Source organism: Oncorhynchus gorbuscha, linkage group LG09 (genome assembly GCF_021184085.1).
Source record: "Oncorhynchus gorbuscha isolate QuinsamMale2020 ecotype Even-year linkage group LG09, OgorEven_v1.0, whole genome shotgun sequence".
In the NCBI taxonomy this organism is placed as follows: domain Eukaryota; kingdom Metazoa; phylum Chordata; class Actinopteri; order Salmoniformes; family Salmonidae; genus Oncorhynchus; species Oncorhynchus gorbuscha.
In genome coordinates, this window is record NC_060181.1 from 72,284,835 (window position 1) to 72,305,081 (window position 20,247).

A 20,247-nucleotide genomic window follows, 5' to 3' on the forward strand; every position below is an offset into this window, starting at 1 on the left:
TGTTGACAAAACAAAGAAATCAGTTAGTCATGTAGCTCAATTCAAACAAAAATAAGACATACTACTACATCAAATTAGCCATTGGTCAAATTGATAACAAAAATGTGTTCACCTTTTACGGTAAGTTTGCCAGAGCTCTTGGCATGTTCACCACGGTGGTTTGTCAATGTAATAGTATAGTTCCCTTCATCTGACTTCTCAGCATCCTTGATCCTCAGAGAGAACACGTTGTCTTTCTGGATCATGACGAACTTGCTGCTCTCGAACATGGTCTCATCGTTCTTCAGCCACTTAGCTTTTGCTTCCTCAGAGTTCACCTCACAGTTGAAGACCATCTCTTGTCCCTCTTTAGCTTCTGTATCTTTGATCGGTGTAATGATCCTGAGTTTTTCTGTGGAAATCAAAGTGAAAGAAACACAAGTTAGTAGGTCGAATTAATAATTTCCCCAAGGTTGCCTCTAAGAAAATCTTAGAAGAATATTACTTTATTGTCCAATTGTACATGCAGATTTAACGGAAAATGTACTTTATCGCAACCACTCCGAAAGACACATACTGTACACATACATGTTGGAGAGGTTGAAATAGAAAAGAAAAGAAACATATTGATGACATACCAAGAACAAGCAGGTCAGCCGTAGCTCTGGTGGTACCAATGAGGGCAACATAGGCTCCCTCATCCTTGGGTTCAGAGTTCTTGATAACAAGTATTCTTCTCTTGCCATCACAGACAATGTCGTACTTGTCCCCCTTTTCTAGCTCCTGATTATCCTTCATCCATTTGACAATGAATGTGTCTTTAGAGACTGAGCAGACAAACTCAGCCTTTTGTCCCTCAACCACCTCCTGACTCTGAGGCTTGGCGATAAACTCAGCAGCCAGTTCTGGAAGAACAAAAACAGATTAGTGTATATGCTCTCATTTTCCACAAATACTTTTATCTGCATCCCTTGATTTGGTTTTCATAATGGTACTGCCAGTGTGGAGCCACTACCCAGGATATTTAATTTCTCCACCGGACAAAGATCTTTAACTGACTAAATTAAACAGAGTTCATGTCTGATTTCATTACCATTTATTTTCAGGTTTCCAGTTGTCTGTGAGCTAGACAATTTGCAATGGTACTCTCCAGCATCATCTGTTTTGAGATCCTGAATGATGAGTATCCTCTTCCTGCCATCTACGATTTGATCGTATCTTCCTCCCTCCGGAAGTTCCTGGTCTCCTTTATACCATATGACATCAGCTTCGGCCTTTGACACTTCACAAATCATCTTCACGCTGTCTGTTTCTGTTCCCTCCACATTAGACAGGTTCCTGGTGAACCTAGCCTCTTCCTCTGCAAAGGAAATACAATATAACCGTTAAGTAAATACATTATGATAAGTCGATTATAGTATATAACATTCAAATGAATTTATTTGCCTGTGTCCCAAATGGCACCCTATTCCTTATATAGTGCACTAATTTTGACCAGATCCCTATGTGGGCCCTGGTCAAAAGTAGTACACTATATAGAGAATAGGGTGCCATTTGGGATTCACCCTTTGAGGCAGAGAAAGTGTGCCAGACTCACCAATGACTGTAAGCATGCCGGAGGATTTGGAAACCTTTGCATCACATTCATATTCTGCTTCATCATCGAACACTGATTTGTGGATGATGAGGATGTGTTGGCGACCTTTGGCAATTATTTCATATTTCTTTCCCTTTCTGATTTCACTGCTGTCCTTCAACCAACGGACCTGTTTCCAGAAACAGACATAAAACAAGGACATTACAATGACGGTACAATAATGTTAAGATGTACTGATCCAGACTATGAAGGAAACAATTAAGGGATTAAAATGTAACAGCAGTGTAAAAGGTTGAAAAACAGTGGAAGACAGGAAACACAACCAAGTCTCAGTCTTTATCATGTTTTGTAACTCCACATGCAACTATATTATATTGTTATACAAATAAGAAGGTGTGTTTGAATGTGCCTTTGAAAACAAGAGGTGTGTGCATGTGTTGTGTGGGGGTTGGGAGAGTGGTAGTGTCCGGGAGGTAGGGGGTGAAGGGTCAGGAATCAATACCTTGACATTTTCGCGAGATACTTCACATTCAAATCTAGCAGAGTCCTTTTCTTTGACCTCAACATCATGGAGTGGTGTAGAGAACTCAACATGTGGAGCTGTAAGGACACAAGTCATAGTATTAACACACCAGTATGCCAAATTCACAAATGTGTGGCCTTAACAACAAACAAACAAACAATATCAAAAGGTTTTTAATCTATACTTTAACAAACAAACAATATAATTATCTATACTTTACTTACGTTCAACGTTAAGGAAGCAAGAGGTTTTGAATTCTGATGCGTCGCAGGTATATGTTTTTGAATCATCAAGAGTGCAGCCATGGATGATGAGTCTTCTCTTGCGGCCATCGGCAACAATGTCATATTTCTTCGTTTTGCGTATCTCCTGTCCGTCCTGGAACCACGTGACCTCAGCATTTTCTCTGGAGACTTCACACTCCAAAGTAGCAGTAGCCTCTTCCTCAACTGTCTGGTCCTCCAGAGGCTTGCTGAACTCAACTGGTGGCTCTGTGAGTTCACACATGAATTACACATGATGACTTGTCCTTTACATATCATAACAGCTTAGGAAACCAACAAACTCATTTGACCAAATTCTATTAGTACCACCAACTATTATTATTGTTATGGTCCCTCTTTAGAATATATATAAAACATATATTTTTTTGACTTGGTCGTTACAAAGGCAGGTACAGTTACAGGGTAAAGCTACATTCCGTTACGTAATTCCTTCAACCTGTTTGTTGTTTGTGCAATTACTGTACATATTCATACTTTTAATACATTTGTATTCAAACTCAACATTGAGGGTACACCTCTCCTCACCCTGTTATAAAAATCATACATGACTGTCTCACAGGCTCTCATTTCATACTTAACACATCATTACTTCCTGATGGGCCTCTCATTTAATTCAGACTGGTTGGGTAGATCATGCTCCCACACCATTCACGCCTGACCCAACTACATTATATTGTTGTCTGTGGTTTGCATCAAGGAGACAAATATTATCTAAAGAAATCTGAATCTATGTCAAAATGTGTACTCACACAGTACTTATACTCTGCCTACCTATGTAAATGCAAGGTAAATACTCCCAATTCTGGCCATTTCATGTTATGTGGAATCATTGCATTACTATGAACCTGGTCTATATAGCACCATATAGTGCACCATATTTATCTGTCCAGTATGCTTTACAGAGTAAATATTGCGACTATATTGTTGTTTAACCTTATCGAATTCACAAAAAAACAGGTCTGCATGTTGGTTAAGAGAGCAGTTGGGGCAAGAATCTCTATAACAACCACAAATAAATACCACAAACCGCAACCTACCATTCACATGTAGGCTGGCCTCAATCTGGAAATCCTTTGCAGTCAGTTTAACTTCCCCATCCTCTGAAATCTTGACATCTCTTAGAGTCAGAGTGTGAGTTTTGCCTTCTGCTCGGGTGACCACCTGTGCAAATCAAGCAGTTTGATTAATCAGGTGGACAGTGACAGCTATGGGTGGTCAACCTATTTACTTCTTCCACTGAATGAACATCAGCAGCTGGTGACAAGGGACTGAAGGGGCCCTAGGCTCAATTTTAACTCCTGTTGCCATCTGACTCCTCCACTTTCCCAAAGCTTGATTGAGGTGGTTAACTAAAACAAAACTTTCCCAGTACTTTGTAGTAGTATGTAAACAATAAACAATAGAACTACCGCTTACAGTCATAGGTTCTATAGTTTTTTCCCTATTACAAATAGTCATGACATGCCTAATGACATATGTGAAAACATGAGGATCATAGCTGTTCATTCACAGGCCTTTGGCAAATGATTATCAAGCAGTTATTTAGCTGTATCTATTGCAAGGTGGACTGTATATTATTTTGCACACAAGCGATTTCAAACAACTTTAAACGGACACTTTAAAACAACAACCCTGCAGGAAGGGTACCACAGGAGGGAGGAGGAAGTCTTCCCTGTAACGCACAGCGTTGAGATTGCCTGCAATGACAACAAGCTCAGTCCGAGGATGCTGTGACACACCGCCCCAGACCATGACGGACCCTCCACCTCCAAATCAATCAATCCAGAGTACAGGCTTCGGTGTAACACTCATAAATGCAAATCTGACGATAAATGCAAATCCGACCATCACCCCTAATGAGACAAAACTGCGACTCATCAGTGAAGAACACTTTTTTCAGTCATGTCTGGTCCAGCGACGGTGGGCTTGTGCCCATAGACAACATTGTTGCCGGTGATGTCTGGTGAGGACCTGCCAACAGGCCGTACAACAGGCCTACAAGCCCTCAGTCCAGCCTCTCTCTGCCTATTGCGGACAGTCTGAGCACTGATGGAGGGATTGTGTGTTCCTGGTTGTTGCCATCCTGTACCTGTCCCGCAGGTGTAATGTCCGGATGTACCGATCCTGTGCAGGTGTTTTTACACGTGGTCTGCCACTGCGAGGACGATCAGCTGTCCGTTTATGGTTCATTGAACAAGCATGGGAAACCGTGTTTAAACCCTTTACAATAAAGATCTGTGTTATTTGGATTTCTACGAATTACCTTTGAAAGACAGGGTCCTGAAAAAGGGACGTTTCTTTTTGTTGTTGAGTTTATATAACTGATTGTAACTGAAGAGAAAACCAGGCTACACAACATCGTAAATCATATAGCGTTTCACACTTCAAACCCACAGGAATGAATTAAATAATTAGATATGTACAGGCCTAACGCCACACATTTCAGATTTTAAAGTTATAACTGTGAAATAGCTCTACAAGCCACCTGCCATTGGACGCACACACTTGAAGCAGTTAAAAATAACTAGAAGAACGCTTGCAGGGCAGAAAAGCCCTCCTGCGTTATCGCAAAACACAGATCAAATCCCCAACTGGAATCCTGATCTTCACAGGTCCATATATGCAGAAAGCATATAGGTTGCACATGCACGAAAAGTCAAACAAAATGTATAAAAGTAAATAATGCAACAGGAAAATCTAAGAGGCATTTAAATTAAACAAACATTTTGAATAAAATTAAGGTAAACATAGGAGATAGTTGAGATCATGTTAAAACACTTCAAGTATTTTGGGGTATGAGAATAGGTGATAATTCAGGTGATAAATTCCGTGACATTTATTTGTCAAAAGTTGAAGAACATGCACACATCCAGGTACTTCCGCAGGTGCTGGAGTTGTAGGCAAACTCATGGAAAACAGAAAGGAAAACGCAGCAGTGTGCAGCGTTTTCCTTTGTTTAACATATATTTGTCAATCATATGGAAAAACTGTTGTTTATAAGTACAGTTCAAAGTCTTGGCATGCTTCCATATCAATTACTTGAGTTGTTGTAAGTGTTTAAGATGGTATAAACACTTACTCTGTCACTTGGCTCCAACTTTGCACCCCCTAGGAACCATTCCACAGCAATTCCTTCATATGACAGTTCACAGTCGAAAGTGGCGGTCTCCCCAGCAGTAACAGTAACATCCTTGAGAGGCCGCAGCAGGCCGATAACTCGCGCTTTAGATTGAGGAGAAGACATTGTTAGTCATTCCAAAATCCCAAGAGAAACCAGTAAATCCTTAACTGCGAACCCTCATTTTTGCAGATCCCATGATGGCCGGCCACTGCTCTGGAGCCCTATAAACATCCAGGAAAACTACTAGGAGTAACGCAGAGAGACTTGTCATTGGGGGGGCCTTTCTCATTTGCATACCTAGTTTCCTTGAGATCTATATGGTCAGCAGAAAACTTTGAAGTAAGGCAGGTTGTACATTAGCTCTGCCAATCACTAACAGCTCACTCTAGATAAGGCATGTGGCTTCTAAAATAGCCACAACACCTGATTGGCCATTAGCCCACGCCCTGCCAAACCATCGACTAGGCAATCTGTCCCTGTCAATCAAACTGTTGGAATTCTCCCTTAGTCCTTCCTCCCTTGTAAAACAAACTTTTGACACCTACTTAAAAGGGGCTGTAAATGTCTGCCTACATCCTCATCTGAAAGCTCTGGGGTTTCCTTATTCAACAAACAGTTGGGACAATGTATCATTCAAACCCACCATAAACACATTTCTGATTAAATGTACTCCTAAGGGCAATTTAAAAAAACGTTATTGGATACTTAAATGTTTTTGTTGGTGGCCCACTTGATGGTATGCATATCTTCCAATGTGTGGCATTAACACATCAGTGTTTATCTAATTGTTAGATAAATGTGTGAGTGTATTAAATCATTCTCACCTTTAACTCTAAGCTGAGCATTGGATTTAGCATTGGCAGCCTGGAAGTCAACTTCTCCGGCCTGATCCATGCGAACGTTGTACAGGATCAGCACATGCCTTGTACCCTCCTCCTTAATCTCACAGTCCTTGAAAGATAATACACAAACAGTCACTAAGTGATCATCAAGTGATATTTTTTCTCAGCCACTATGAAATGTAGTAAGGAACGTCCAATAATGCAGTAATAATAATGTGGATATTTTCTTACAGCAGACTGATGAAGGGCCTCTCCCTTGAGTTTCCAGTGACCATGTACTTCCTCCTCAGAGATCTCAGTCTCAAACTTGGCAATTTCAGTTTCTGTGACTTCCACGCTGTACAGGGGCCTGACAAACTTAATGTCACGCTCTGTAGAACAAACACAAAGACAAGTGTTTGTATGAATGAAAGAAAAGACACTGCATCCCTCAAATTCTGAGCTAAAAACACTAAAGGATACCTTCAATGTTGAGCTTGGCCGTAGTTTTATCCGAGTCACAATCACAGCTGTATTCTCCAATGTCGGCTTTCTCTGTCTTCTTAATGATCAGCATACGCCTCTTTCCATCGGCTTTGATGGCCACGTTCTTGGAGGGAGTGATTTGCTGGTCACCTTTGAACCATTTCACCTCTGCATTGGGCTTGCTCAGTTCACAAACCATTGTCAGTTCATCCTTCTCAGTGACTGAGTAGTCGTGCAGTTTTGTCGTGAAGTAAGGCTTTCCCTCTGTTGATGAAAAAGAAACCATGATGAGTTGTGTGTGTGATATTTCACTTTCGTCAACGGTAACTCACCTGTTTCGCCAACAACGTTTCAATGATTTTAACGGTATACTAACCGAGGACTGTGAGCATGGCCTCTGAGCTTTTGCCCATGGCTTCTACTTTGATCATGGATGTGTCATCAATGGACACCTCCTTGAAGGTCAATTTGTGCATCTTGCCATCGTCTGACATGTGCACAACTTTGCTGGGATGCAAACGCACACCGTTCTTGTACCAGGTGACCTGGATGTTGTCATGTGAGAGTTCAATACTGAACTCTGCCGTATCACGCTCCTTGACAGTGACATCCTTTATGGGCTTGACAAACTCAAGGCGAATTCCTGATAAGACATTCAATTCATAAGAAATTAAATCATCATCATCATCGTGAGAAGATCAATTTCAATCACTTGTAATGAATTGAATCAGGATTTAAACAGGAAGCACAAAAAATATCTTCAGGTTACCTTGGATAACTAGTTTGCCAGTGGTTCTCTTGTCCTCTGCCTCAAATATGTACTTAGCTTCATCCTCATATGCGGCAGATTTGACCACCAGAGTGTGTCTTTTTCCCTCATGGGTAATTTCAAACTTATCATCAGCTGTCAGTTCATGAGATCCCTTGAACCAATGGAAGCTCTTAGGTTCTCTTGACACCTCACACTCAAATCTGGCCTCATCTTTTTCATACACTTGCACATCACTCAAAGGTGTAACAAATGTAATAGGACTCTCTGTAATTCAGAAGGAAACAGAGACAATGTGGCATCGTGGTAATGCGTAGAATACCTCCACTGAAAGTATTTACATTTACATTATCAGATTAGATCACCAACCAAATGTTTATTTTTAATCTCACCTTTCACTTTCAGATTAGCAACACATTTAGCATTGGCAGCTGTAAATCCAATCTCCCCTGACAAGGGGGCCTTGAGGTTGTACAATATCAACGTGTGCTTTGCACCGTCCTCTATGATTTCAATGTCCTGTAAGTAGTGGTAAAATTAATGTGGAAAATTGTCCAGATTGGATGAAGACGAAGAGGAAAGGGAGGAAGGAGGAGGAGAATGCTATAGACTTTTTCATTATAATATTTCAAGACAACGTAATGGATGTGAATGAATTATCACGTAATTGATGAGTGGTAGAATGGTAAAACAGTGAGAATTATTTGGTCTATTTAACATACAGGGGATTGAGTAAGGACTTCTCCGTTCAGTTTCCACTGGCCATGGACATCGTCTTCAGAGATTTCTACCTCAAAACGAGCGGTCTCACCATCAAAGACCTCAACGCCATACATTGGGCGAGTTATCTTTATATCTCGAGCTGCAATTCAGGATTGAGAACAATACAATTACAAGAAAAAAACGCACGAATGTTCTCAAAATAAATGTTTGTTCTTTGACAAACATTTGTAATTGCTTACCCTCAATGTTAATATTTGCCATGGTTTTGTCCGTTCCACAATCACATATGTATTGTCCCTTATCTCTGTCATCCACTTTCTTAATGGACAACACTCTTCGATTCGCTTCAGCACTTATGGTTACCATCTTAGAGGCCTTAATTTCAGTCTCATTATGGTACCACATGACAGGGACATCTTTGCTGAGTTCACAGTCCAGAGTTACCTCGTCTTTCTCGACTGCAGTATAATCCTGCAACTTCACTACGAAGTATGCATCACCCTCTGGAACATGGAAAAGTCATCAGGAGGATATGTGTTTCGTATTCTGCATTTATGTAATGTAGCATGGTGCAAATCCTTAAATGAGTTCAAGGATTTCAATCACAACAAAGAAACAAACAAGAAAATAAAGGAACAAAGCAGGGGTTACCTATCACAGTCAGGTTTGCCGTTGAGGGGATTCCTTTAGCCTCTGCTTTAATCTGGCATATATCATCTAGAGTCAACTCCTTGATTTCTAGTGTATGTTTCTTTCCACGACTATAGATGAGCACGGTTCGGCTCACATGGAGTTTGGTTTCATTTTTGTACCATGTCACAGGTACATTCTCATGAGAGAGCTCAAGCTCAAACCGAGCAGTGTTACCTTCCTTCTCAGTTTGGTCCTGAAGTGGCAATTCAAATTTGAGCCTGATACCTATATGTTAGACGAGTGCATATTGGACTTAGTTAAAAGAAATTCCAACTAGGAAATTAATTAATGAGTCACAGGGAACAACTTTTGATGATAGCAAACGAAAAACCACTCAAAGGACGTCAAATCTAATAACAATGGTTCCACACTTACCCTCCACAGTGAGTGTAGCGGTTGACTTTTTGCCCGAGGCTTCAATACTGTAAATTCCCTCATCATCAAACTCACAATTGTTTATGACCAACATGTGTTTTTTTCCATCATCGATTATTTCATATTTTTTGTCTGATGTACCAATGGTGTCAGAACCCTTAAACCACATGACTTTAGGCACATCCTTTGTGATAGTACACTCAAACATAGCCTGTTTCTTTTCAGGTACAGACACGTCCTTCAAGGGGACTGTGAAGTCCATTTCCAGTTCTGGGAGATACAAATAATTATCTCTTTATCAATACATGCATAACATCATCGATACATACATACATCATTTGCTCTTGGAACAACTGCTTACCCTTGACTGTGAGCACAGCACTAGTGACAGCATTCAGAGCTGTATAAGACACTTCACCAGACGCGTCCAGTGGAACATTTTTCAGAGTGAGGAAACGTTTCTTGCCCTCCATTTTGATCTCACATGTCTGAAGATGCAAATAAAACGAACAAGTTCAACAGATATCGAAGACTGTTCAACATTTAAAACAGTTTTTCTGAAAGTTTAGGTAACGGTTAATGTCTGGGGAAATATTTCAGTCAAATCATAAGACAAGTCTTACCGGTGATCTTGTTAAGACCTGCCCTCTATGTTTCCATTCTCCAGGCACATCCTCTTCAGATATCTCCGTTTCAAATGTAACATCTTCTTTCTCGACCACCTCACAACTGGAGAGAGGCTTCAAGATCTGAGCTTCACGTTCTGTAAAAATATCAAAAGTATATAATAAGCATTCATTTCATGTAGGTAGCCTTCCTTGATTCAACAACATACAAGATATGTGTGATTGTGCAACCAACCTCCAAGAGTCAGTTTAGCTGTGTATCTGTGGCCTTCAACTTCCATGGCATATTCTCCAATATCGTCGGGCTGTGCATTCTTTATTGTGAGAGTCAGGACTTTTCCTTCTTTCTTGACCTCAGTCTTGTCAGTAGGATCATTAGTAATCTCATCGTTGCCTTTGAAAAACTTCCAGTTGGGGGTTTCTTTGAAGAGCTCACACTTGAAAGTGGCAGTGGCCTTGGGTTTCACATGCTGATCTCTCAATGGTTTCACCAACCAGTCTCTGATAATTTCTGTAAAATTAAGATGTAATCAATTTTCATACATAGATGAACAGATTGACTATATTTATATCGTTGGTAGGTGTCAACAGCTTATTTAGGGAATTATCTACAAACCAATGATTTTGACAGTTGTTTTGGTCCTGATGAGTTCACACTCGCATGCGTAGATTCCAGCGTCGTCATTGCCCGTGTTCTGGATCGTAACGGCGTGTTGCATTCCAATGACGTTGATGGCCACCTTTCCAGGGATTACTTTGAGGATCTTACCACTCTTCATCCAGGTCACTTCTCTCTCCTTGTTCAACTCACAGGTCAGGTACATAGGCTGCCCCTTCAGGACTGACGTCTCCTCATCCAGCTCCTTCACCCACTTCACGGGCAGTTCTGAATGCGGAAGTATTGGGTTAATATGAGGTCGTTATTTACATACAAGTTATTTGCATCAAAATGTAAAGGTAAAATGCATCAACCCATATCAATAATACATACATGTAATAATCAGTGCAACTTAAATCTGACATAGAAGCTACATAGATTAAGGAATACTTTATCAAAAAGGGAGTACTTTCCATAAAATTGTGTAGTTATACGGTATACATTTTTATAAAACAATATAAAACAAAACATTAAGTAAAACCTTTTTATTTAAGCTACATTAGCTGTACATTAATTGTGATCAACTTTTCAGTGGTTTACATGATCTTGTTAAAAAAATAAGATTCTTATAAATACATAAATTCATAATTATCTGAAGTACCTTCAACAATGAGTTTAGCGGTTGTTGTCTTTTCCTTATTGCCCAGCTTGGCTACACAGGTATATTCTCCAGTGTCAGAAAGTTGTACGTCAATAATGGCTAGTCTGCGATCTTTGCCATCAGAGGTGAATTTGTGTTTTGGACTCTCTCTTAGGTTGCTGTCATCTTTCATCCATGTAGTTACTGCAGTAGAAGGTGAAACCTCACACTCAAACGTAGCAGAAGCACCAACAGCGTCCCCTTCTTGTAACACTATGTCTTTGAGCGGTTTCGTGAACTTCAGTGGAACTGCCTTAAGCTGGAATCCGAACGGATTAGCATCGGGTGGTTTGTCTCCTCCACCACCGGGTTTCAGTCCTCTACCCCTGCCTTCACCAGGGGATGGGGTTTTGCCTGCTACAATTCAGACACAATTACACAAATTAGATGTTTAGCCTGTTTACATCAGTTAAAATGTCGATATGTAATGTTTTGGGCGAACTGACCAAATTCACATAGAAATGTGAGTTATAGATCTATCATTCTACTTGAAAGCAAGTCTAAGAAGCTGTAGATCTGTTCTATGTGCACTATTTCAATGCTTCCCATTCCTAAGTTTTGTTTTTGCATCTTTTACTTTTGGTTTTGTACACCAGCTTGAAACAGCTGACACAACAACATTATTTTTGGTTATGGAAACTATATTTCACGGTGGTTTAGATGGTACAATGATTCTCTACACTATACTATCTTATTTTGTCACATAAACTGACATTAGGCGAACTATTAAGAGTTTTAGCAACCAAGAAATGGAGGAGCGATTTCTGCATAGCGCAACTTTAAAAGTGTTCAAATGTTCAAACTAATACATTTGTAACACTTACAGTGTTAAACTAGAAACATATTTTTCCTAATAGATAATGTGAGTGCGTAGGTACAGCATTTCATGGTAGTTTGAAGAAGTTTAGAAGTTTACATTTTTAGATGCTACTGGCTTGTGTTGAAAAATGTGCGCTAGTGAAGTAGAATCAGGCTAGGGACTATCACAGAAATAGTAGTGAGATAGTACCCTTCATAAAACAGGGAGTTTGTATGTGTTGATAGGTGCTTGTTATCCAAGATAATACATGATAAATGCGTGTTAACAGATCCATTTGCATTATCACTGCACTTGGGGGGGGGCTCCCGAGTGGCGCAGCGGTCTAAGAAACTGCATCTCAGTGCTAGAGGTGTCATTACAGACCCTGGTTTGATAAAATAGTTCCACCGCCATTTCTCACATCATTCATTTTACCGACACAAAAAGATCCCACCTTGTCTAACATATTTTGTTTTGTCGACAAAATAGATTTTTCATCAGGCCTGTTGTGACATTTTTTATCCGACATGTACTTCACTCGCATAAAAAGGTTGAACGGAAACCTGGTTATAGACTAAGTTTTGTCTAACTTGTTAGAAAAGTGGTCAAAGTAGCTGATTTGTATCAAAAGCAAGTGTTGACAGTGGATAGAATGTTGGATGTCATTGCTGAATTATGGGAAGTTTATAATGTTGAAGACATCCCATGGAAGTGGATGGAGGCTTTGGGGAGGACAAAAAGGTTAACAGTTTAAAAAGTATAAATTATATTAAAAAGCTGTTGACAAGCAATTTAAGTTGAATCATTCTGCCCGTTTTAAAGTTTGAACCGTGCAAAATGTTGGTTATTATATAACTATTCAAAACAAGTTACAGTGAGAACATTGAGAGTAGAGTGTGCTGACGCTGCACTCTAAAAAAGTTATTATTTTCACATGGATGTAACCAGTCTTACCTTTGAGGCCTCTACCTCTACCTCTGCCTGTGCCTGCTTCTTCTGCTGGCTTTCCATCTGTTTAAGATATTTAAAATGACTATACCGTAAAGAGAGATCACATTCAAATCCCTTTTAAATATTTTGCTCAGAATTGTACATACAATAGAGAGATAAATAAAGACAGGTGAGGATGGAAACAAATTCACAATGGATGATAGTAGATGGGTATATAATACACAATGTCAGACACCATGTGGAAAAACAGCATGCCAAACATGTGCTTTTTACATGGATTGACAGACAATTAATAGAAACATGGAGACTGACTGATAAACAACACAAAATGATGACAAACAACACATAGAACATAAAAACATTAAGACGGAAATGGTTGAAGATTATTTAGGATGAAATACTTTTTCTGATGAAAATGATGGACATGAAGAAACAATACGAATTCATGAAAAACATTAACATGTAGAAAATGAAAACATTCAGATGAAAATGGGTGGAGATTATTTGGGGTTAAGGACTTTTTCTTCAATGGTGATTCGCTCCAGCCTTCATCTCACCTCGTCTTGGCATTCCAAGTGCATCACCTTCCTCTCCCAAATCTTCTGTGGATCCAGGACTATCACGAGGGGCAAGTTCCCATCCCCAACCTTCACTGTCAGATTCCTCCTCAACATCTGGCTCCTCCTCAAATACTTCCTCCTCCAGCTGAGTCGAGATCTTTCGTAACTGTACAGCTTTAGGGGAAAGCTCTTTCATTGCCGGCACCTTCTTCAGTGGTGCTCCATCAGTTTCCTCTTGTGGTGATTTCTTTGAAACTTTTTTGAGGGTAACACCTTCAAATGAATCTTTTGGTGAAACTTCTTTGGGTAGCTTTTTGGTCCTTTCCGCACTGGGCTTCCTCTCCATAGTAATTTTTTCTATTTCTTTTGGCTTTGGTCTTTCAACCTTAGGTGAAGGAGTCTTTTTCAGTTCTACCATTTTCTTAAGTGTCTCTTCATGCTTTGAGGGTTTATCTTTTTCTTTGTCCTCTTGTTCTCTTGGCACCTGCTCAACCTTTTTTAACTGTACTGGCTCTTCCTCTTTAGGACTCTTTTCCATTTTCTTTATGGGTGCTGTCTTTGGAGGACTTGGCTTTTGTTGAAGGGTTTTTTGAGCCTCTTTCTTCTTATCAGGCTCCTTCTCAGGCTTCACAGCTTCAGTGTCAGCTTTAGGTGACTTTGAAAATGGCTTCAATTTAACATCTTCCTTCTCTTGCTCCTGTGTTGTAATCCTTTTCACTTTTGTCAGTGGTTTGTCCGAATCCTGGACTTGTTCATCTTCAGGAACTTTGGGCACTGGTTTTAATTTGACTGCCTGTGACTCTTCTTTAGCACTAAGAACTCTATCAGCTTTCTTACGATCAGCAGGTTCTTTGATGTCTTCATCTCTTGATGGTCTCTCACCTCTTTTGAAAGCCCCAGATTCCTTATCTTTGTACTTGTCCTTCTCTGGCTCAACGGTTCCTGCTTTAGGAGATTTTTGGAACGGTTTTAACTTCACAGTTTCTTCTCCTTTTTCATCTGATGGCAATCTGGACACTTTCTTTAGGGCTAAACTGGGGTCTGTTGGTTCCTCTTCTTTCACACCCTTGGGAGCTTTCTTTAAAGTAATTTTGTCCTCTTCTTTTTCATCTCTGGGGATGGTCTTCCGAGACCATTTGTCCTCAGTTGAGTCTTTTGTTTCAACCTCTTTAGGTGTCTTTATTTGAGCTCCATCAGGTATCTGGCTGATTTTATCTGTCTTGTCGATTTGCTCTGCCTCATACCTTTCATATGTTGTTACTTCAACTTCTTCATACACTCTCTCTTCAAAGTCATGGATTGTATGCTTCGTAATTTTCGGAGGAGGTTTCTTTGGTGGCGCTGGCTGATCTTCGAAGGGGACTGAAGGCACTTTCTTCAGTGATATGATCTCCTGTTCTTGCTCCACATCTTTGGATATCCTGGTTGTTTTCTTCAAGGTTGGCAGTACAAGTGTTTCTTCTTTCTCAACATGAATTTTTGCTTTTTGTCGGAGAACTGCAGTAAAGGTTTCATATTACACATAACAGCTCACTTAACAAGATAACAACATTGAAAACATCACATCCAACACTGAGATTTAGCTATACAGCAAACAAGACAGCACACAAACAAAACTCACAGAAAACAATAAAGTAGGAAATTCGACTGTATATTTAAAATGTTGTGCTGGATATTTATTTATATGCAAGGAATAGTGAAATGTAAAGTATTCATCATACCTTTCTTAGCAGGTCCAGGTGCCTGCTTGCCTTCACCTAGTAGGGGAATTAAGGAAAAGTAAACACTGTTTAGTACAAAGATTCACATTCATTTGAAGATATATGGGATACAAGCCTCAATGTATCAAGTATGGTCAGGACATTGAGATGTGATTGAGGGGAGTTGTATAACCAGCCCAATCAGTTAAGGAAATTGATTCACTTTTCTCTTTGAATGGTATTAGACATTATCTTGTGGAACCAATTGGGAATTCCAAAGGGAATTTCCTCCCATAACCAATCAAAGATGAAGACGACTGAAGTAATACTATCAAGTGAAGATATAACAGGGAAACTATGACATGCTCACATTCACTAATTAATTTTAGGACGAGAACTTAGTAAGACATTTAACATGATGTGATATTACATACAGAACCACAGCATTGCTATGAAGGTGGTTAGAGGTGGCACCTACCTGATTTGAATAGTATAACATGCACATAAAACATTATAACGAGACTGGACAAAGAACAGGAATGTTTTTGTGGATCGAAGAGACAACCATCTTTGTTGAATGAGATTAATGCAAACACGTTTAGGTGACTTGAAGAAAAAAACAAGCAAAATATGTTAGCCTCAACCCTCTAGGACTATAATGAGGCTTTAGATAGAATGCTTAGTAGTATTTGGATGGTGTGGTTTTCGAGATATTAGTTTGTCATTTTATTTTTGTGAATTTTTGTTGTTGTTGAATACCTGTCTCCGTATCATCTTGTTCTTGCACTTGGAAGGCAGGCTTTGTGTCCTGTGTAGTCTTTTTCTTATCTTGAGGAGCTTCAAAGGAATGTTTAAGATTTATATTTGCCCAAGAAACATTCATTCACGAATGTATTTGAAGAACATACATGATGCAACATTAAACAGACATTTACCTTCAAGAGGACTGACTTTCTTTGCAAGTGGCTCTGTGGGCTTTGGAAATGTTTGGCTCTCCTTTATTGGTACTTAAAATAAAATTGTACAAAGTTCAAAATCAAGACAGTGCATGTTGGGATAAGCATTAAACCACTGAGAAGAAACATGTCATCAACACACAGACACATAACAGATAATACATAATATCCAAAATACATAACACACATACACATAACAGACAGGATAGCAAGATGTTTAAGATTTAAGATTTGTGTTTCAAGGATTGTCCTTGTTATACCTTTTTTGGGCAGCAACATCTTCACTTGACACCACTTCAGCAACAGCTTTCTTCTCTGGCTTAGAGACTTTCTTTACAAGTGGCTCCACTGGCTTTGGAGGCTCAGCAACAGCCTTCTTCTCTGGCTTAGGTTCAGACTTAGGCTCAGGCTTAGACTCTAGCAAAGACACTTTCTTAAGAAGTGGCTCAGCAGGCTTTCGAGGTGATTCCACCTGTTCAGAAATAGCTGTTTTCTCTGGTGCAGGCACTTTCTTTGCAAGAGGCTCAGCAGGCTTTGGAGGTGATTCCCTTGCCTGAACTTGAAATAAAATGATACCATGGTCAAAGTCAATTCTGCTTTACTTAATGTTACCTTTATTTAACGAGGTAAGTCATTGAGAACACATTCTCTTCACAATAACAACCTGACAAATCAAGATATTACAGATTGCGGTATGAATTGGACCACTGAGAAAGTATCAGAGTAAGACTATATCAAATATAAACATAGCACACACAAAGACAGAGAAAAACATCAAAAACACATAACATAAACACAAACATAACACACAAAATATAAAGATTTTAAGAGTGAAGATTAAAGATTTGCATTTCAAGAATTTCTCGTTATACCTTTTTTGGGAATAACATCTTCTTCAGCATTAGCTGTCTTCTCTGGCTTAGTCTCTGGCTTAGTCTCTGGCTTAGTCTCTGGCTTAGTCTCTGGCTTAGTCTCTGGCTTAGTCTCTGGCTCAATCTCTGGCTCAGTCTCTGGCTCAGTCTCTGGCTTAGTCTCTGGCTTAGTCTCTGGCTTAGCCACCTTCTTTGCAAGTGGCTCAGTAGTCTTTGGTGGAGATTCTACCTCAGCAATAACCATAGTCTCTGGCTTAGGCACTTTTTTAGGAAGTGGCTCAGTGGGCTTTGGAGGTGATTCCTTCACCTCCTCAGCAATAGCTGTTTTCTTTGCCGCCTTCTCTGGCTTAGTCTCTGGCTGAGACTCTGGTTTAGATACTTTCTTAGCCAGTGGCTCAGTCGGCTTAAGAGGTGATTCTTTCACCTCTTCAGCAATAGTTTTCTCTGGCTTAGACTCTGCTAAAGACACTCGCTTTACAAGTGGCTCAGCCAGTTTTGGGGGTGATTCTTTCACCTCCTCAGCAACAACTGTTTTCTCTGGTTTAGGCACTTTCTTTGTAAGTGGTCGAACAGGTTGTAGGGGTGATTCCTTCTCCGTTGCTGGTACTTGAAATAAAGTTATATTATGGTCAAGAACAACATACTACAGAAGTGAACCATCAAGAAAATACAAATGCAAACACATAAGGATAAACAAATAAGGAAGTATCCCAAACATAATTACACAAAATGTACACACAAACAACATACAAACAAACAACAACAAAAAGCAAGATTTTAAGAGTGACGCAAGAGTGAAGATTTGTATTTCAAGGATTGCCCTTGTTATACCTTTTCGAGTTGCAGCCTCTTCTTCACTTGAAAGAAACACATCTTCAGTAATAGCCTTCTTCTCTGGCCTTGACTCTGGTTTGGCCACTTTCCTTACAAGTGTCTTTGGAGGTGATTCTTCCAGCTCCTCAGCAACTACAGTCTTCTCTGGTGTAGTCACTTTCTTTATTAGTGGCTCAGGGGGCTGTGGAGGTGAGTCTTTCACCCCTACAGTAAGAACAGTCTTCTCTGGTTTAGCCTCAAGTTTATGTTCAAGATTAAACTCTGGTTTTGATTTAGGCTCTGGTTTAGCCTCTGGCTTAGGCTTAAGCTTAACATCTGGTATAGGCTTTGATTTAGCCTCTATTTTAGCCTCTAATTTAGGCTCTGATTTAGGCGTAGGCTCTATTTTAGCCTCTGGCTCAGCCTCTGGTTTAGGTTCAAGCTTAGACTCTGGTTTAGACTTAGGCTCTGGTTTAGGCTTAGCTTCTGGTTTAGGCTTAGGCTCTGGCATAACTTCTGGTTTAGGTTCAAGCTTAGACTCTGGTTTAGATTTAGGCTCTGGTTTAGCCTCTGGCTTAGGCTTAACATCTAGTTTAGGCTTTGGCGTAGCCTCTATTTTATCCTCTAGCTTAGGCTCTGATTTAGGTGTAGTCTCTATTTTAGCCTCTGGCTCAGCCTCTGGTTTAGGTTCAAGCTTAGCCTCTGGTTTAGACTTAGGCTCTGGTTTAGGCTTAGCTTCTGGTTTAGGCTTAGGCTCTGGCATAACCTTTGGTTTAGGCTCTGGCTTAGACTCTATTTTAGCCTCTAGTTTAGGCTCTGATTTATGCTTAGTGTCTACTTTAGCCTCTGGCTCAGCCTCTTGCTTAGGCTCTGGCTTAACCTTAGGCTCTGGCTTGGCCTCTAGTTTAGGCTTAGGCTCTGTCTTCAACACCAAAGCGGGCTGTGGAGGTGATTCTTTCACCCCTACTTCAGTATCAGCCTTCTTTGATGGTTTAGCCTCTAGCTTAACCTCTGAATTAGACTCTGGTTTAGGCTCTGGTTTAGGCTCCGGCTTAGCCTCTAGTTTAGGCTCTGATTTAGGCTTGGTGTCAACTTTAGCCTCTGGCTCAGCCTTAGGCTCTGGCTTGACCTCTAGTTTAGGCTTAGGCTCTGTCTTCAACACCACAGCAGGCTGTGGAGGTGATTCTTTCACCTCTACTTCAGTAACATCCTTCTTCTCTGGTTTAGCCTCTAGCTTAACTTCTGGTTTAGGCTTAGGCTCTGGTTTAGGCTCTGTCTTAGCTACTGTCTTAGGTTCTGGCTTAGACTCTGGTTTAGCCAAATTCTTTCCAAATGGCTCAGATTCTTTCACCCCTTCAGCAACAACAGTTTTCTCTAGCTGAGACGCTTTCTTTGTAAGTGGTTCAACAGGGTGTGGAGGTGATTCCTTCTTCTCTGCTGGTACTTGAAATGAAATTATACTATGGTCAAGATCAAGATACTACAGATTGGGATAAGCAGTGGAGCACCAATACAATATCAAAAAAGATGTGATGAAATAGAAAACACAATCCAAAAAAGACACAAAACATAGACACAAACAACAGAGAATTGCAAGAATGACGCAAGAGCTGTGGATTTTGAGCACTAAGAGGATGTGTTGATATGGGATGGCAAACACTGGAATGAAGCAACTTTATGAATAATACTGGGCAAAAAAAGTTTGATTTCAAACTAAGCGTGAAATGGAATTGACGGATGATTTTCCCGACAAGATGATGAGATGAAACATGTTAGATTTACTTAGTATACCTCTTGAAGGCGAGGCTTTTGAAGATATCTTTTCCTCCTCTTGTGTGTCAAGTGTTTCCTCTTCAGAAGGAATTACTTTAACAGGTTTGCCTTTTACAATCACCCGTTTCTTAGTTTGGATGTCCTCAACTGTAACAGGTCTCTCTTCGATGGGCTCCTCTCTCATAGTAAGTGTCTTGTCAGCCCTTTCCTTGGATTCAATTACTTTGGCAGGTTTGTCTTTCTCAACTACCTGCTTCTTAGGTTGGATGACCTCAATTCTAATCTCTTCAGTGGTTTCCTCTCCCGTAGTAAGAGTCTTCTTAAAAGTTTCCTGCTTGGATTGAATTACTTTTGAAGGTTTGCCCTTTTCTATAACCGGTTTCTTTGCCTGGATATCCTCATTTGTACGGGGTATCTCTTCACTGAGTTCCTTTCTCATAGTAAGGGTCTTCTTAAAGGTTTCTTCCTTGGATTGAATTACTTTGGAAGGTTTGCCTTTCTCAACTACTTGTTTCTTTGATTGGAAGT

At 40.1% G+C, this 20,247-nt stretch overlaps 1 protein-coding gene across 1 annotated transcript in view; it reads right to left on the bottom strand.

Moving 5' to 3' along the window:
* Positions 1–20,247, bottom strand: part of LOC124044015 (titin-like) — a 124,504-nt gene that overhangs the window by 88,155 nt on the left and 16,102 nt on the right. The window contains exons 32-62 of the mRNA XM_046363318.1: positions 17,965–19,389; positions 17,134–17,739; positions 16,526–16,819; positions 16,241–16,315; positions 16,065–16,142; positions 15,327–15,362; positions 13,603–15,102; positions 13,049–13,105; positions 11,257–11,652; positions 10,614–10,883; positions 10,233–10,508; positions 9,995–10,134; positions 9,733–9,859; positions 9,372–9,641; positions 8,955–9,221; positions 8,543–8,806; positions 8,303–8,442; positions 7,973–8,099; positions 7,581–7,847; positions 7,188–7,454; positions 6,809–7,075; positions 6,578–6,717; positions 6,329–6,455; positions 5,463–5,605; positions 3,421–3,544; positions 2,324–2,590; positions 2,079–2,176; positions 1,577–1,745; positions 1,073–1,339; positions 618–884; positions 113–391 (exon numbers count right to left, since the gene is read on the bottom strand). Of these exons, the coding sequence (XP_046219274.1) occupies positions 113–391; positions 618–884; positions 1,073–1,339; positions 1,577–1,745; positions 2,079–2,176; positions 2,324–2,590; positions 3,421–3,544; positions 5,463–5,605; positions 6,329–6,455; positions 6,578–6,717; positions 6,809–7,075; positions 7,188–7,454; positions 7,581–7,847; positions 7,973–8,099; positions 8,303–8,442; positions 8,543–8,806; positions 8,955–9,221; positions 9,372–9,641; positions 9,733–9,859; positions 9,995–10,134; positions 10,233–10,508; positions 10,614–10,883; positions 11,257–11,652; positions 13,049–13,105; positions 13,603–15,102; positions 15,327–15,362; positions 16,065–16,142; positions 16,241–16,315; positions 16,526–16,819; positions 17,134–17,739; positions 17,965–19,389 (9,030 nt within the window). The remainder of the gene's footprint in view (positions 1–112; positions 392–617; positions 885–1,072; positions 1,340–1,576; positions 1,746–2,078; positions 2,177–2,323; positions 2,591–3,420; positions 3,545–5,462; positions 5,606–6,328; positions 6,456–6,577; positions 6,718–6,808; positions 7,076–7,187; positions 7,455–7,580; positions 7,848–7,972; positions 8,100–8,302; positions 8,443–8,542; positions 8,807–8,954; positions 9,222–9,371; positions 9,642–9,732; positions 9,860–9,994; positions 10,135–10,232; positions 10,509–10,613; positions 10,884–11,256; positions 11,653–13,048; positions 13,106–13,602; positions 15,103–15,326; positions 15,363–16,064; positions 16,143–16,240; positions 16,316–16,525; positions 16,820–17,133; positions 17,740–17,964; positions 19,390–20,247) is intronic.